At 38.6% G+C, this 18,783-nt stretch overlaps 2 protein-coding genes across 2 annotated transcripts in view; one reads left to right on the forward strand and one right to left on the reverse strand.

The window, feature by feature from the left end:
• The first annotated feature begins 10,284 nt into the window (after positions 1-10,284).
• On the forward strand, positions 10,285-12,640 carry LOC137982819 (histamine H2 receptor-like). The gene has a single exon (XM_068829978.1). The coding sequence runs from the start codon at positions 10,792-10,794 to the stop codon at positions 11,956-11,958; it is 1,167 nt and encodes a 388-aa protein (XP_068686079.1). The 5' UTR covers positions 10,285-10,791; the 3' UTR covers positions 11,959-12,640.
• A 144-nt stretch (positions 12,641-12,784) lies between these two features.
• Positions 12,785-18,783, reverse strand: part of LOC137982820 (uncharacterized) — a 13,296-nt gene continuing 7,297 nt past the window's right edge. Inside the window, exons 3-8 of the mRNA XM_068829979.1 lie at positions 18,327-18,410; positions 17,221-17,556; positions 16,673-16,832; positions 15,141-15,253; positions 13,423-13,572; positions 12,785-13,265 (exon numbers count right to left, since the gene is read on the reverse strand). Of these exons, the coding sequence (XP_068686080.1) occupies positions 13,087-13,265; positions 13,423-13,572; positions 15,141-15,253; positions 16,673-16,832; positions 17,221-17,556; positions 18,327-18,410 (1,022 nt within the window). The 3' untranslated portion in view covers positions 12,785-13,086. The remainder of the gene's footprint in view (positions 13,266-13,422; positions 13,573-15,140; positions 15,254-16,672; positions 16,833-17,220; positions 17,557-18,326; positions 18,411-18,783) is intronic.

The following is an 18,783-nucleotide window of genomic DNA, read 5'->3' on the forward strand; positions in this document are numbered from 1 at the left end:
AGAAACCCATAAGGGTTGAAACGTGTAACGGCCCCTCGAGTGCCGGGAAACAAGCTTCTGAATATTCAATTTGCTAAGTACCATATTTGGAACAACAAGAGCGAGGGGTTTCCAAATATGGTACTTAGCACTGAAACATTCAACCAATCAGTTCGCACTGAATATTCGGAAGCTGTGAACGCGCGTTACACGTTTCAGCCCTTATGGGTTTCTGATAATAGTTAAAGCAATAATATCGATATTAGGGACCGTGCATACGTACACGGCGAGAGCTACTGAAATTTGAATTGACCAATCAGAATTCAACGAGCAGGAAAAAAATGCGCTATCCGACGTCACGTCAATTGTTTGCAATTAAAGGGCCAGAAAATAATTTAAAAGATTTTGTGGCAACTATTTTGTCATCAAGCTTTGGAGACAAAACTGAACTGCCAGCTAGCGGCGATTCGAACGTCAGCTGTTGTGCTTTGGCTGTTATTTGTGCTTTTTTCTGACTCAGGCGAATCAGGTGTAAGAGGGCGTCAAAACTGTATTGATAATGTATTTAACTATTTAACTATATTTTCTCAACTTTCACTAGAAAAAAGAATTGGTTCGTGTAGGATATTGTAGCCAGTGAAATTTAATTATTAGCATCTGAGAGAAAACAGTCGCGTCGGGAGATCCAGGGGAAAAAAAAACATTTGCGCTTGATAAACTTCGGGAACAAAATTTTATTTGCATAATTAATGTTAAGTTCTTTGAAGGTTGCGATCGCGAACAGCCTACTGCGTACAAAATCCTATTAACTAATAAAAGCGGCATGAATGCACAAAAGTTTGTTTACTACGGCTTTCATTCTCGCATCTTTCAATGCTTTCCGACTTCGCGAATGTGTTTGAACTTTGTCAACACGAAGGAGGCGTGACTGTGATTGGACGACTGTGTCAATGCAGTCATGTCCGGAGACCCAGGGAAATAAAGAAATTTGCGGTTGACAAACTACCGTCTGTCACCCGGGTAAGGGTCACTTTGTTATTGGCCACTCTTGTGATAAAGCACCGCCTTCGAAATCTGTTTTGTTGCAATATTCACCGCCTGACGTTGCTCGCAGGACTGCTATCGCGTTGATGGTGGGTTGAGATGAAAGTTCAATCTTTGTCAATTAATTCTGATGTGGAATTGTTACCGCGGGAACATTTTATCCAGGAATATTTGACTCAAATTGGTGGCTCCTGAGAATTTAATCTCCATCCTTGGGATTTTATTATAACCGTTGACAACCCAGAAATTGAAAAATGGCTCAAATCGCGTCGGATCTGGAAAATATAACCACACGGGAAAGAAACTATCCACAACTTTTTTCATATAATATCTTCTTAAGCTTTTATCGGGATTTCCATACAAATCCTTATATTTTTCTCAGCCATGCTCAAACTGAGCTTGGGGCGCTAGTGATAGAACAAGACTCAGAGTTCCCCAACAGTGTTGGTTCTTTAACGTCCTTCAGGATATTATAAGCAAGAGTTCCGATTAAGAGACGGAACCTAGGGTTTATCCTCTCACCCAAAAAGACTAGAGGGTCTAATCACGGAATTGCCCAGGCAGCAACTCCGAAATTTCTCCGTTATTTGAAGATTACACACTGGGTATTTGTTTTAAGGACGGTGCCTACTAATTCAAAGGTATTTTCCCCGGTTTATGAATATGCAGGAAAAGCAGATCTTAACAAGTGTTATTGAAATCCAAAAAGAAAATTAGAGGTAGCCACGCATTTTTCAGAGATAATTAATCAACATTTGTAAAAAGCTTCAAAATAAAAAGCAATGTTCTCTCTGAAAAATGCGTAGTTACCCCCAGTTTTCATTTTGGATACCAAGAGTATTTGTTGAGTTCTGCTTTATCCGCAGTTTTAAACTGCGCAAGAATATCCCTGTATTGGTAAGCACCACCCATCGACTAGGAAACCTGAGTATCTTGAGAAGCGCAGAACGTATGCGCAGTAACAATAGTAGGCACCGTCCTTAAAGTGACCATATTCTTTATTGACGATTTCCAAATTCCCTTTGATTACCTCTGAACCGAATTATTTCCGAAGGTAAAAACAAGAAAATGAAACACTGCAAAATAGCCTACCTCGGTTCCATTCCTACTCGTTTCAATACTGTCGGTGCGACCGGAAGTAACCCGCGACCACTCTCTGATGCTCTATATCTACTACTTATCTGTGTCTGTGGAAATTTCTGGTTGCAGGATAAACAGAAGAGGCGCATCATCACTTTTTATTTCCACAGACACACGGACATTAAAAAAAAAAAGAGAAACTCACGCATATTAACAAAAACACTGATCTCGGGGTGACCTAATCTCATTCCCAGAGCCTCCGTTACCCTCGTCCAGCGGAACGGGTGCGGGACGCGGGACGCTCTGGAATAATCCAAAACCGGAACCATAAAACTCTGTTTCCGGTTGAATAACTGCGCGTACGCGAAGGGAGACGGCTAGAAATCAGCAAAAACTCAGTTGTTCGAAGGGTGGATAGCGCTATCCACTGGATAAATCACTACCCACTGGATAACTCAATCGCTTTTTCTAGTGTTTATCCGGCTGGATAGTGATCTATCCGGCGGATAGCGCTATCCACCTTTTGAACAACCGAGGCCTGGAGTTCATCTTGCCATGAAGTGCTTACTTGTCACTCGCAAGACAGTACACATCAATATAAACACATCTAATACGCTAGAAACGTGTAAAACTACGGAGAATCAAAAATAACGAAAGACATTTTTTCAATCAAAACAGATTTTAGTGTCTAGTGTTACGCAAGTGACAAATCGGAAATAATTCAAAATGGTGTATTTTCAAAAACAAAAACATTAGGGAACTGGTAAGTTGTAAAAAGATTTCTTTCTAGATCATCTTCAACCTCGTATAGATAAAAAAATCCAGAAGATTTTTGAGTTTAGAATTTGAAAATGGCGGGAAATGAAACGCTTTTCTAACAGCCAATCAAATATGTCTCCTTTTGGATTCGTCCAAGAGTCACTCTCTTTCCCGACCGCTGGACCGCAGGAACGGGATTGGCGGTGACCGTAACTTCATGTTCAACGTGCATTAGCTATTAATTAAGAAAATTACTTTTTGCGAGTTCAGCTAAAGAACAAGTCCAAGTTTGCTTGTGATTAGAGATTGCTTCTTTCTTATCATGTAGACTTGGGCATGAACCAACGCATGATTTTTTTTAATTTGCACACGAGGAGCTTAAGCCGACTCAGGAATTGTCGGCTGGACGTCTCCTGACGGTGTAGATATCCATCAACAAAGGCTAAAAACATAACACAAAAGGTGTTTCGTATTCAGAAAAGTGTTAAAGCATTCAGGATCGATCAGATTGTACTGTGAACTTACGTTAAGCAGAAAAAAGGTAGTTAATTTTTTATTGAATGACCATATTTAGGGGCGAGATGAATTTTGTGGGGAACACAAATCTATTTCAGTTCGTTTGCGCGTATCGACAGTGGCGGTTAGTACTGGGACAGGGAACCATTTTTCGTTCTATAGGATTCATGGATTAACTCTCTCACCCGGGGAAAAATGGTACAGGTCGCCGTCGTCTCTCGCCGACCAGCACTACTTCGACGCTCTTCGCCGCTGGTGAGCGAGAAGACCTCTGGCATCCAGGGTAAAATGTTAGCCAATTTGTCGAAGGAAAGTTTTTCAGCTCTTTCGAAGAGAGATTTGTCGCCTTCAAGTCGGTAATCTTTTGCGGGAAAATGGTGATCACGTTCCGAAATTCGGCGGGTCTAATCTGCAGATCGCAGGTCGCAGGTCACAGGTCACAGGTCATTGTTTTACCTATACAAAAGGTATCCTAAACATTCTTAAAAGCTAACCTTAGGCCTAAAAACTTTTGTTTAGGCCTAAGAGGCCTAAGGTTAGCTTTTAAGAATGTTTAGGATACTTTCTGTATTGGTGAAACAATGACCTGCAACCTGTGACCTGCGACCTGCGACCTGCAGATTAGACTCGCCGTCCGAAATTCTGGTGAAAACGTGGACGAAGCTTAAGGAATAAATTTGGTTGGCCTCTGTGGGGGGATTAATTCAGCAGTCTTCGTCTGAATGTCATGGATTTCTGTATTCATGTTTTCAAACGAGTTATGGAGGCAGTAAACAATGTTGACGTCGGGGAATTCGGTGCTGGAAGCCTTTCCGGTATACAGGCTCACGCTCAAACGTTGAGGTAAAATAATTGCTGTTAGGTTCAATTTCATGATATGAGGATATCATGATAGCAGCTAAGAAATTGGTAAGTCTGTGATTAATATTGAATGTGCCTCCCTGTGACATGCTGGGAAATCAATTAGCCCGGAATGAAATTTTACACAACTACAATTGGGCATTCTAAATTTCCCAGTTCCTTAGTTATCGCGTTCCATAAGTATAAAACTTAAAAATGGTTTGCTTTAAAATCAGAAAAGAACCAATTCACCGTTGCTGTTGAGAAAAGTGTATGCCAGGCAAAACAAGTTGCATCTCGGTAGCCTGAAAGTTAACTTACAAAATAATTTGCCTGTGTTTAAATTAACAAATATACCAATACATCACTAACGTTTCATGTTTAAACTCTTGTTCTTAGGCCATCGTAGCTTGATTAAGAAAATAACACAAACAGCGGTAATAAACATGGTATTCCAACGCATTGTTATAAAACTTGACGTTTCGTATGCTAGTGAACACACATTTTCAAAAGTGACCGTTACAATATTTAAAAACTATATATATATCGTAAACAATAGGGGTCTGGAACCTAGACTGAGAAAAATGATCTGCAGCAGTACGTGTCTGGACATAATGAAAAGTAATAGCTAAAACAGCAATAACTTCTCATTACTAATATTTAACCAGAGAATTAGGGAAGCAGATATTCGAAGGTGTAATAGCTGTTGAGTTTTATTCCTCAGTTGTCGAGTTCCATAAGTATAAAACTTAAAAATGGATTGCTTTAAAATCAGAAAAGAACCAATTCACCGTTGCTGTTGAGAAAAGTGTATGCCAGGCAAAACAAGTTGCATCTCGGTAGCCTGAAAGTTAAGAAATAATTTGCCTGTGTTTAAAATAACAAATACACCAATACATCGATCACTAACGTTTCATGTTTAACCGGAAAATTAGGGAAGCAGATGTTCGAAGGTGTAATGGCTGTTGAGTTTTATTCCTCAGTTATCGAGTTCCATAAGTATAAAACTTAAAAATGGATTGCTTTAAAATCAGAAAAGAACCAATTCACCGTTGCTGTTGAGAAAAGTGTATGCCAGGCAAAACAAGTTGCATCTCGGTAGCCTGAAAGTTAACTGACAAAATAATTTGCCTGTGTTTAAATTAACAAATATACCAATACATCACTAACGTTTCATGTTTAAACTCTTGTTCTTAGGCCATCGTAGCTTGATTAAGAAAATGACACAAACAGCGGTGATAAACACTGTATTCCAACGCATTTTTATAAAACTTGACGTTTCGTATGCTAGTGAACACACATTTTCAAAAGTGACCGTTACAATATTTAAAAACTATATATATATCGTAAACAATAGGGGTCTGGAACCTAGACTGAGAAAAATGATCTGCAGCAGTACGTGTCTGGACATAATGAAAAGTAATAGCTAAAACAGCAATAACTTCTCACTACTAATATTTAACCGGAGAATTACGGAACCAGATGTTCGAAGGTGTAATAGCTGTTGAGTTTTATTCCTCAGTTGTCGAGTTCTATAAGTATAAAACTTAAAAATGGATTGCTTTAAAATCAGAAAAGAACCAATTCACCGTTGCTGTTGAGAAAAGTGTATGCCGGGCAAAACAAGTTGCATCTCGGTAGCCTGACAGTTAACTGACAAAATAATTTCCCTGTGTTTAAATTAACAAATACACCAATACATCGATCACTAACGTTTCATGTTTAACCGGAAAATTAGGGAAGCAGATGTTCGAAGGTGTAATAGCTGTTGAGTTTTATTCCTCAGTTATCGAGTTCCATAGGTATAAAACTTAAAAATGGATTACTTTAAAATCAGAAAAGAACCAATTCACCGTTGTTGTTGAGAAAAGTGTATGCCAGGCAAAACAAGTTGCATCTCGGTAGCCTGAAAGTTAACTGACAAAATAATTTGCCTGTGTTTAAATTAACAAATATACCAATACATCACTAACGTTTCATGTTTAAACTCTTGTTCTTAGGCCATCGTAGCTTGATTAAGAAAATGACACAAACAGCGGTGATAAACATTGTATTCCAACGCATTTTTATAAAACTTGACGTTTCGTATGCTAGTGAACACACATTTTCAAAAGTGACCGTTACAATTTTTAAAAACTATATATATATCGTAAACAATAGGGGTCTGGAACCTAGACTGAGAAAAATGATCTGCAGCAGTACGTGTCTGGACATAATGAAAAGTAATAGCTAAAACAGCAATAACTTCTCACTACTAATATTTAACCGGAGAATTACGGAACCAGATGTTCGAAGGTCTAATAACTGTTGAGTTTTATTCCTCAGTTGTCGAGTTCCATAAGTATAAAACTTAAAAATGGATTGCTTTAAAATCAGAAAAGAACCAATTCACCGTTGCTGTTGAGAAAAGTGTATGCCAGGCAAAACAAGTTGCATCTCGGTAGCCTGAAAGTTAAGAAATAATTTGCCTGTGTTTAAATTAACAAATACACCAATACATCGATCACTAACGTTTCATGTTTAACCGGAAAATTAGGGAAGCAGATGTTCGAAGGTGTAATGGCTGTTGAGTTTTATTCCTCAGTTATCGAGTTCCATAAGTATAAAACTTAAAATGGATTGCTTTAAAATCAGAAAAGAACCAATTCACCGTTGCTGTTGAGAAAAGTGTATGCTGGGCAAAACAAGTTGCATCTCGGTAGCCTGACAGTTAACTGACAAAATAATTTCCCTGTGTTTAAATTAACAAATATACCAATACATCACTAACGTTTCATGTTTAAACTCTTGTTCTTAGGCCATCGTAGCTTGATTAAGAAAATGACACAAACAGCGGTGATAAACATTGTATTCCAACGCATTTTTATAAAACTTGACGTTTCGTATGCTAGTGAACACACATTTTCAAAAGTGACCGTTACAATATTTAAAAACTATATATATATATCGTAAACAATAGGGGTCTGGAACCTAGACTGAGAAAAATGATCTGCAGCAGTACGTGTCTGGACATAATGAAAAGTAATAGCTAAAACAGCAATAACTTCTCACTACTAATATTTAACCGGAGAATTAAGGAACCAGATGTTCGAAGGTGTAATAGCTGTTGAGTTTTATTCCTCAGTTGTCGAGTTCCATAAGTATAAAACTTAAAAATGGATTGCTTTAAAATCAGAAAAGAACCAATTCACCGTTGCTGTTGAGAAAAGTGTATGCCAGGCGAAACACGTTATATCTCGGCAGCCTGAAAGTTAAGAAATAATTTGGCTGTGTTTAAATTAACAAATACACCAATACATCGATCACTAACGTTTCATGTTTAACCGGAGAATTAGGGAAGCAGATGCTCGAAGGTGTAATAGCTGTTGAGTTTTATTCCTCAGTTATCGAGTTCCATAAGTATAAAACTTAAAAATGGATCACTTTAAAATCAGAAAAGAACCAATTCACCGTTGTTGTTGAGAAAAGTGTATGCCGGGCAAAACAAATTGCATCTCGGTAGCCTGACAGTTAACTGACAAAATAATTTCCCTGTGTTTAAATTAACAAATACACCAATATATCGATCTCTAACGTTTCATGTTTAACCGGAAAATTAGGGAAGCAGATGTTCGAAGGTGTAATAGCTGTTGAGTTTTATTCCTCAGTTATCGAGTTCCTTAAGTATAAAACTTAAAAATGGATTGCTTTAAAATCAGAAAAGAACCAATTCACCGTTGCTGTTGAGAAAAGTGTATGCCAGGCAAAACAAGTTGCATCTCGGTAGCCTGAAAGTTAACTGACAAAATAATTTGCCTGTGTTTAAATTAACAAATATACCAATACATCACTAACGTTTCATGTTTAAACTCTTGTTCTTAGGCCATCGTAGCTTGATTAAGAAAATGACACAAACAGCGGTGATAAACATTGTATTCCAACGCATTTTTATAAAACTTGACGTTTCGTATGCTAGTGAACACACATTTTCAAAAGTGACCGTTACAATATTTAAAAACTATATATATATATATCGTAAACAATAGGGGTCTGGAACCTAGACTGAGAAAAATGATCTGCAGCAGTACGTGTCTGGACATAATGAAAAGTAATAGCTAAAACAGCAATAACTTCTCACTACTAATATTTAACCGGAGAATTAAGGAACCAGATGTTCGAAGGTGTAATAGCTGTTGAGTTTTATTCCTCAGTTGTCGAGTTCCATAAGTATAAAACTTAAAAATGGATTGCTTTAAAATCAGAAAAGAACCAATTCACCGTTGCTGTTGAGAAAAGTGTATGCCAGGCGAAACACGTTATATCTCGGCAGCCTGAAAGTTAAGAAATAATTTGGCTGTGTTTAAATTAACAAATACACCAATACATCGATCACTAACGTTTCATGTTTAACCGGAGAATTAGGGAAGCAGATGCTCGAAGGTGTAATAGCTGTTGAGTTTTATTCCTCAGTTATCGAGTTCCATAAGTATAAAACTTAAAAATGGATCACTTTAAAATCAGAAAAGAACCAATTCACCGTTGTTGTTGAGAAAAGTGTATGCCGGGCAAAACAAATTGCATCTCGGTAGCCTGAAAGTTAAGATATAATTTGCCTGTGTTTAAATTAATTTGAAATAAAGAGAATAAAGAAATAATTTTCCATTTTTTAATTGCATGATGCTGGCCGTTGTAAACCGTGTTTTAGAAAATATTTCAGATTGATTTACTGTGCCTCTGGACTATTTTGACACCTCACTCAAAATTAATTTAAAGTATTGAGTTATTTGTCGTCATAAAACTTCATGACGAAGTCGGCCCAACAAATGTGTCGAGATTAACACCTCTCTCTCCCTTTGTCTCTCGCTCTGCCTTTTTAGTGTGAGTCTTGTTACAACTCCCACTGAGATTTTGGTATTTTTTTTACCTAAACAGCGGGGACCCACATCCCCGGGGGGGGGGGGGGGGTTGCTACCTTATAAGGGCTTAATGGGGACGTGCGGCCAGCCAGGGTATGTTTTTCGGGATTTTTGTCTTGAACAGGGTATCGAATTTATCATTTTTTGTCTTAATCAGGGTATCGATTTATCAATTGTTGTCTTAAACTGGGTTAAATGTCTTAAACAGGGTATCAAAAATCGGAATTCTGTCTTAAAATGGGTAGGAAAATCATCGATATTTGTCTTAAACAGGGTCAGGGTATGAGGGGCCGCGCCGCACCTCCCCACCCAGGGATATATCGAGTACCCCCCCCCGGGCCCACATTCCTGACCCAAGTTAAGGTCCTCACGTATTCGTAGTAAAAACGAAACGCCAAATTTGTTGATGTCCTTCGGAAATTTTGAGCGATTAAGGTGTTTGTGAGCAAAATTTGAAGTCTATATCGACTATCTTAATTCTTCCAATTCAGCTGACATATTCTCCCTTGATATTTAACCATGTCTGCGCAAATTGTCTTTGACGTGTATGTTCTGTATCCTGGCAAATAAAACCCTTCCTGTTCAATACAAACAATTATCATGTCTTTTCAGACAAAAACTTGTCACCGCTATTCGAATTTCACGCCTTCTTCCGTGCAATCGGCGACATGATGAAATCAATTTCGCATTTTGATTTTTCGGTACATTTCTGCATTAAAATCAGATGAATGAAAAGTGAAAAGGAACAACTGAAACATTGTCTAACGAATTAAAGAGACTGATTTTTATAAATAATTTCACAATACAGAATGTTGTAATTTCATCTTTTTTTCTGAAAGCTTGAAGTTAAGAGTTGTCAAGAAAACAGATCTGGTAAAATTTTCAAGGAAAGATGGCACTTATGCAAAAAAAGAAATTCCTGTTAAAGACAACTTATCGTCAGATAAGCTAATTCAATTTTGGAAGTAGATATGATCATTTATTACAGAAGAGAGTTGCTATTACGTAATCCAAAGAGCTTTGTGAAAGATCGTCTAAAACTGATTATTTCAAAATGATTCCTCTTTTTATCGTGTGTTATCTTTCCATTTCGTTGTTAGTGGGATTACCATTCCAACCTCTCAAATATTTTTAAGTTTTAAAATTTCTACTGCAACATGTGATTATGGCGATTTTGTGTAATTATTATCATAGCTTGAAAAGTCCATCGTGCAAACAAAACATTACAAAAATCAACAATTCGATGAAAGCCACTAATCATATTGAACCAACAAAAGTCAAAATGAAAATTTGATATGACTAGAAAAATATTACTTCTATCAGCCGAAGTTTGTTTGGTTCACAGACGAAGTTCAACATTTGTTTCGCCATTTTGTTCGAAGGCACGAGTTTGCAGTGGATGGTACGTGGGTTACTCGTTTCAACTAATGAAAACAAGCATGCATATTTCTTTTTCGATTCTCATCAGATAGAGATGTTATTACGATGTTCACAATTTCTAGTCTTCAAAAGTTTCAAAAATCAAGTGGTACACTAACCTTCGGGAAAAGTTAGTATCCACAGTCTGAGAGAAAAATCTCTGCACAGATGTAACTCATCCTACAATTTGAAGGCGGAACTCACAGGACTGCAAAGCACAAACGTTTGCTTGATTTAAACAGGAAATCAAAGATTTATTATGCTGCGACAAAGGGACCAAAGCATACTTTTAATTGTGATATTAATGTTTCTTGCCTTGGGGGAAGGTTCGTCTACCAACTTCACCATGAAAGTTGTCCCTTTCACCTCAGCATCTGTTGTTGGTTCTTCAGTGACACTGGCTCTCGTGATGGTGTTAGCTTTATTGGGGAACACTTTAGTCTGTGTTGCTTTCTATCGCTCAACAAATCTTCATTCCGTCACAAATATATTTATTGTGTCGTTGGCAATCACCGATATTCTCGTTGCGGCAGTCTCAATCCCCATGTGGCTTGTTATTCAAAACACAGAGTGTATTAATAGCCCAAACACTTGTGACCCGGTGATGTTGGCGTTTTGGCGTTGTCTAGATATTCTTTTCTCAACTGCCTCAATCATGAATCTTTGCGCAATAAGTTGTGATCGCTGCATCGCAATAACCTCTCCGCTGCGATACGCACAAATAATCACCAAGACCCGCGCAATTATAACTTTAATTTTCCTCTGGTCATACTCAATACTAATTTCCGCCATCAACCTTCGAGGTGGAATGTATTACCCAGTCCTGGTGTTTGTTGTTTCGTTTCTTCTCCCGCTTACAGTGATGTGTTACAGTTACTCGCGCATTTTTGTTGCCGCTGTGCGTCAGCTGCGCCGAATTCAACCCATACGGCAAGCATTTTACTACAAACGGGAGATAAAAGCGGCCAAGACTTTAGCTATGGTGATGGGGGTATTCATTGCATGTTGGACGCCGTTCTTCGTAATTAATATTTTGGTGCGATTTTCCAAGGGTTTGTATGTTCAACCAATAATGACATTAGCTATCAAACTGCTGCATTATGGTAACTCGGCCTTGAATCCTGTCATATATTCAAGCACCAATCGTGATTTCAGGAACAAGATTTTGAGCGTCCTTCCCTGCCGGTGTGGATCGTTTCACAGTTATCTCGGCGAAGCTGTGATCAACTATTGGACTGCTAATTTCCGAACAACTGTCGGAGTCAGTTCAGTGGCCCATAATAACGACAGCATCACTGATAAAAACAAGAACGAATCTCAAGATGAGATTACAAGCGTTAAAGAAGGTGGATTTGTTATCAAAGGAGAAACGCAGATTTTGTGCACTGTTATTGAAGGCCATCCAAACGTTGTTTCAACTCGTTAAAGGGGGCATTCATGAAAACACCAACCAGAGTTCTTCAAGAGATATAGAACCCATCTAACAACGTAGCTATTCTTAAGGCCTAGTCTTGCTGCACTTGAAATTTGACATGTAAATTAAGTAAGAAAAATTTTAAAAGATCGAATATTTGAATATCAAAGGTACGATGTCTATAGAATAGGATATTGCGAAGAAGACATCTTTAAATCGAGATACCAGAAAATACGCGCAGCAGAGTGGTAATTGAGTTTTTCCCTGGCCGCTTTGAAAAACGGCAAACAATCTCCAGGATCCTAGCGAAAATTGTAATTCAGTTCAAAGCAATCAAGACAGCGGAAAAAAGCAATAGATATGTTCACAATATACGGTGTGTACAAAGAAAAGAGATCAGGGGGAAGGGGGGACTTGAATCTTTTGAAAACAACGGTTTTAATAAAAATATCCGTAGCTGAAAACTGACGATTTTCTATCCGAACAATCTTCCGAGGGTTTTCAATCTAAAATTCAATCCGAACCTGAAGTAGGAATTAGTCAGCACCAGGCGACTATATATGACAGCAGCTTGCGCAAAGGATAGCTGGCATTCGCAGAACAAAAAAGTAACAATTGCGCGAGCGCCCCGTGCCAAGTGCCATACGCGAGCAGACATTGGACAAGAAATGGGAAACGTGAAAAAAAAAAAAAAAAAAAAACATGCGCGGGAAAAACTTGTGTAAGTCTCTTGATATAAAAAATGTTTGGTGACCCAGGTATAGTAGTAGTAAACTATTTTTGTCAAATAGGAAGAAACGCCGTCAAAAATACCAACAAAGAGAAAGACAAGGGTAGCTAACCTTTAAGCTTTTATTTATCATCGTTCTTTGCATGGTTAAATTGACAGCTACTAAATGATCTTCCCAAATTCTTGGTATTTGCTTGTTTTAGTTTTTAATTCCAGGAAACGTTATAGAGTCAACCTCGTGTTTCCTTTTCTTGATTTATTTTTATATTTTATTTTTTTCATCGTGAATAAATTATGCTTATGCTTATGCTTATGCTTATGCTTATGTAAACGGTTGATCCACATACACTGCAAAGAAGAACGAAACAAGCGGACTTGTACTTAAGCCCCTTGCCGGGAAAACTATGATCTTACCATTCTATTTTATACACGTAATTGGTGTGTCCCTTCCCTACCCCATTCCAGCAGGAAATACTTGGTCCGTGCTTCTGGTAAGTTGTACCGTCGTCAGCAACCCAGCATTCTCCATAAAACTGCACAGCAAAGTACTCCTTCCCAGCCTGCTTTGCAGCTTCGTAGCACTTGTTAACTAAGAAATGAAAAAGAACAGAGAATTGAATTAAATAAAATTGAATGGAATTTTCAAAGACTGCAGTGTCAAATCGAAGTGGCACCACCATTTTTTAGTAACTTTCAGGTAAGGCTCGTCTCTAATTTTCTTTGACGACACCTCACTATAGACTTACTAATTCTGCCGATGTTAAGCCAATCGATGTGTCCACGGTAGTTCACAAGCAGATACGGTACAGCCCTGTCATTTATTTTATCCTTCCAGCAACCCAGGTCTTTCCACGGCGCGAACTTGTATACATAATTGGCCAATTCCTTGCCGATACCTTACGGAAAACAGAAAATAATGCAATAAATAACACACAAACAGCGGTGATAAACAGCAGATATAAACGCATCTTCTGAAATTATCTTTTACTTGACGTTTCGTATGCTTCTGCATACAACTTCAGAAGTGACGGTTAGTCGGTTGATACAAAATTGGAGTCTTGAAATTCACGTCTTCTGAGTTTGAAATCAACTGAAGGAAATAACGGTAAATGTGAAAAAGCTGGCATTTCTGTAGGAATCCAATATCCAATGATACTTTGTTGAAGCGAGTTAGATTCTTCTCGTAATCTCTGACTGCTTTCAACGTCTTCTGGCCGTACCACACAGAAACCATATTGTAAATACTCTTTTTCTCAGTTTTGAATTAATTTTCCAATTTTCTATTAACCGTCACATCTGAAGATGTATCGGCAGAAACATACGAAACGTCAAGTAAAAGATAACTTCGAATGATACGTTTATATCTGATGTTTGTCATCGCTGTTTGTGTGTTATTTCTGATAAAACTGAGATGGCCAAAGAAAAAGAGTCTCTACGACATGCAATAAATAGTAAAACAAATAAATAATATAAGTTGTCAATTAAGTTTGTTCTTCTTTAAGATGAGTCAAAGTGAAAAGTCTCTATTATGAAAAATACTCCTCATTCATTCGCTGAGAAAGCTAATTAACATTTTTTTCTCTTAGGTCGTACTCTATTGGGATCAACCATTTCAACTGCAACCGGTTTAGGTTGAAGCGGTTGAGATTTCCCAATAGAATACTTTTTCAACCGTTTTCGGTTGAAACGCGGTCACTCCTGTGAATAGTCATTACCAGACTTTTCCGCGTTGACAAGTTGAGGGAAAACAACACGGCAGGAACCTGCGGCCGACTTTAAATGGCCCGCGTAAACGACAGCGGTCCGCGCTGCCAATGCTTTTTCAACCGTTTTAACCTAGTTTAATTTGATGCCGGTTGAAAAAGTTGATCACAGGCAGAAGTGAGCTGGGTAATGAAAAAAAGCCAGCTGTGGTTGCTTGTGCAATGATACGAATTAAGCGCGCACTTTCGCTTTTTGTTCCGCACCCCTTTCGAAAACAATATAAAAGCTTATCTACTCAAGGCTCAGATTTTAGCAGCTTTTCAAACGCAACGAGAGCAGACAATATTATGGACCTCGCATTTGCTTAAATTTCCAGTACCTAAAAAAAAATGAATTTAAATTCTCCAGTACCTAAAAATGGGTCTTTCTGCAGGTACCGGAAAGCACTGTGTTTTTGGTCACCTGGGACTAGTCTTTATTTGGAGTTGTTTTGTTTTCTGTCTTTTGTTTCTCTTGTTTTACGTTATTTCTGCTTCAACACTTGCAGAAGCTGCCCTAAAAACTTTTCGCATTTCTGGCAGCAAAGTGGCGCGAATTAGGTACTTTCAATCATCTTTCCGACCCTTGTATGATTGAAAAGTTGTGAGAAAACAAAACGAAGACCAAAACGCAAATATTCTACCTTAGCCTATTTATAGGGCAAAAACTGTAAGCCTTTCGTGTCGCAACCAAGTTGTTTAAATGAAACTCCCCTACTAACCATCCTGGCAGTTCTGTTTCTTATCCAGGGGATCCACTGGACCATGCATGTTATACCTGCTTTCTCCTTCCTGGTCACTCCAACATTCCGCGTGGTATTGTATCCCAAAGTATCTAAAAATAGTGATTTTTATGAACGATGGCTTTCTAGGGATTGGGTAGAATCTTAATTAACTTGAAAAACTATCTTTAGCGAGCTAAGTGCCCATGACTAAGAATGTACATAGACCGAGGGATTCTAGGAAAAAAATTAAGTTCTCCATAGCACGAGTCGAACCCATACCCTCTCTGCTACCAAGCTATAGGATTCATGTACCAGAAGGTCAGGTCTCTTGGTAGTTAGATCAGTGTGTATAGGAGAATGATAATGTAGTTGTGTTAATCCATGCCATCCGCCAATAAATTACATTACAAAGGGGACCTTTTTTACAATGGGGTCATCATATTCCAGCCAATCTTCCACGAAATCAGCACGAAATATTGATTGTGCATTGCATAATCAGCTATCTGTGAAAAATTGAGGCCGATACACCGGCCAGATAAATAATCTTTGAGAAGTTTTCGTGCTCATTAGCACTTTTGCTGTTATGTTTCTAATACCTTTAAGTTTAATATACCGAAAGAAACACACGGTTGTACACAACTGCAACTCGTTATATTTTTAATGTATTCACAAATGTGGGAAATAACGTGATCCTAAAGAGCGGGAAATTACATATCTCAACACTTGCCATCCAATGATTTGTCAATTTAGGATGGCTAAGATCTCGATGATTATGAAAGCATAAAGGATTCATTTAACTTTCGAAATCAATCAGAAAGACGCCGCCAGTTAAGGAGGCGAAATGTAGACAAAGACATTAGAAAAGATTCCCTTACACAAGACTTGTGGGATCTAGGACATCAAACTACTGTAGGTCCACTGAGATAACGGCGCATCTTTGATTGATCTCTCTCTTAATTCGGCTCCTGTGGTAAAACACTCACCATCTCCCTCAATACATTTGGAGCTTATATCTTCCATACTGGGTTTGTAAGGGAACAAGGGAGGTAAAAGAGCTTTTTTGGAACGAAATTTCATGCAAATAAAACAGTCAGAAACAAGCATCATTTGTGACTGACCATTCGTTTCAAAGTTGGCCAAAGAGAAACGTGTATGCCGCAAGGTTGTTTTTCCTCATTAAACCATTTCATGTGTCGGTCAGTTTTGGACCTGAGTAATGGCGGACCGTGAAATCCAAAACTTACACTCAAAGTAAGTGGCCTAAGGATAAAAATCAAAGCTCAAAATTTTGCCACAGGGGCACTTTAAAGATAGAGGGAATTCTGGTACCCGAGTATGCACTATAAGTTTCTGGACTTTTGAGGACTGAACCGTATGCTCAGTTTATCATGTCCAACACAGTTCTATTCTGCGATAGAAGCAGTCCTCAACCGATGCCGAAGAATTAATGATGTTTGTAGGCAAAGATTGTCTTTTATTAGTATTTTGGGGATGTCAATAGAAAATAACATCATACATACAGTGCTTACCGAAATCCTAGTTGCCAAGCTCTTTCTGCGCACTTTGTAATCGCGCTTCGTAAGTTGGACCAATCGATTTTGTATCCTGAACGTTGGATCAACAATTGGCGAAGTGCACGATTGGACGAACTGTCTTTGTAGCAACCAACCTCAACTATTTGAGGTACACCTGCAAGAAAAGTGAAGAAGAACAATATGCAGTAACTCGACCGCTGAAGCTGATTTGTCGCCATTTGGTTTGCTGGTAATTCATGAGCTTGTTGCAAGGTAAAAAGTAGTAAAATCCTTTATTTAAAAACACGATTAGCGTTTAAGCACTACATCCTTGAGGGGTTGTGTATCTAATTAATTATCTAATTATCTAATTACCTACTGAAAAGTGACTGAAACATAGGAAATTAATTTACTTTATCGCAAACGTCAATCAACGCATGTTTTAATCCGGTGAACGATATCAGGGGGTATTAAGGGGGACTGAATATAAAATTATGTTAAACTGTCCCCGAGAAAATACAAATAATTCTCTACACGCATTGCGTGCCTCTTTTTTTGCCCACCTGTTTCAAGGCACTTGACACCAGCATCGTTACCGTGTGTACAGGAGCCCACATTTCCCCAACCAGGGTGGGGACAGTCTGCCAATGAACTTTCTCCTCCCTCACAGTTTACTTTGCTGAGCCATATCGGTAGACCATCTCCCCGACCATATTTAGCATTCCTGCTCTCGAAGATAGCCTTGACCATCCCCAGTTCACTGCACACAACGAATGCGTCCTCCAAATCCCAGGAACTGTCACACACTGTCCCCCACTGATTATTATGGTATATCTCAACTCGTCCTGTGGCATTCTCTTTGGGAAGACCATCATTGATGTTAAGACGAATCTTGTTCGCTGGCAGAATGAAGAATGGGTTGAATTTTTTAAATCCTCAAACACTATTTTGACATAAATGTTTTGCTTTTAAGTAATGTTACACTCACTTGATTAACATAAAGCTTTCTGAATGAAATGAATACCATTTGAAGAGCGGGTTACAAACGAATTAGAGAACTGAGTGATCCCCTCACTTAGCTAAACAATTTAAATAAACAATTGACCTGCTCTTGACTGTGCGGTTTCATTGGTTCAGTTGACATCGCAGAGGTCATGGATTTGAATCCCGTTGGATCCATGCAAATGCAAATCGGCTCTTATGGCCTCGCTTTCAAACGTAAAATTCAAAAGAATAGTTAACCTTGAACGAGGCCATAAGGGCCAATTAGCATGGAAACAAAAGAATACCAAAATGTAGGCCATTTTGGAATAAGGTGTATAAAGAGACAATTGTTTAGATTGTCTCGCCAAGTGCGAGGATCCCTCAGTTCTCTCATTCATAAAACGTTCTGTAGGATTCCGATGGAATAAACGAATCTAACCAAAATCAAGTAACCCCCTCACTTCATGTGCTCACGCACTTATTCTACACAAGCGCATGTTTTTTTATTCTGAATAAATGAGTGAATTATCCTGTTCTGATTTCTTTAGAGATGCTAAAGTTGACGACTTTCTTGAAACTGCACATCAGTTGGAGCGCTCTTGTAGCCAATAGTACCTCGAGGCTTAGTTTCTTGTCCATTCTTTTGGAAAGTTGTTTACATACAACAATTGGTGGATTTACTCACGTTTAATGGCAGTTACGTATCTCTTTTCCAAAGAATTCCACGGAAAGGCCGACTCGTCCGCCTCTGGTTTATTCTTTGAAACATCTGGTGGCAAAGGAACATTTTGTAAACCTTTTACGGGCCAGGAGCCCGTTTCTCGAAAGTCCCGAAACTTTACGGGCCATTTTCGAGTGTCACAAACGGGCCCTCTTAGCCCATCCATGCGCTTTTCCGATCACATGACGGGAATGTGTTCCGCGAGGATAGCCTACGCTCAGAGAACACATTCCCGCCATATGATTGGCTGCTGCCTAATCCCCTTGGGATCTGTACAGCGTGGGAGTCGATCTAAAACTAAAGTCGTGTTCTATTGGGATCAACCGTTTCAACCGCAACCGATTTCGGTTGAAGCGGTTGAGGTTTTTTTTCCGAATAGAACACGAAAAATCCCAACCAACTAAAAACGGTTGATCCCAAT

This window comes from Montipora foliosa, chromosome 13 (assembly GCF_036669935.1).
Source record: "Montipora foliosa isolate CH-2021 chromosome 13, ASM3666993v2, whole genome shotgun sequence".
NCBI classification, from domain to species: Eukaryota; Metazoa; Cnidaria; class Anthozoa; order Scleractinia; family Acroporidae; genus Montipora; species Montipora foliosa.

What these genes read in the sequence shown, in the direction of transcription:
- LOC137982819 (XM_068829978.1), top strand. Translation starts at nt 10,792, where the DNA reads ATGCTGCGACAAAGGGACCAAAGCATACTTTTAATTGTGATATTAATG.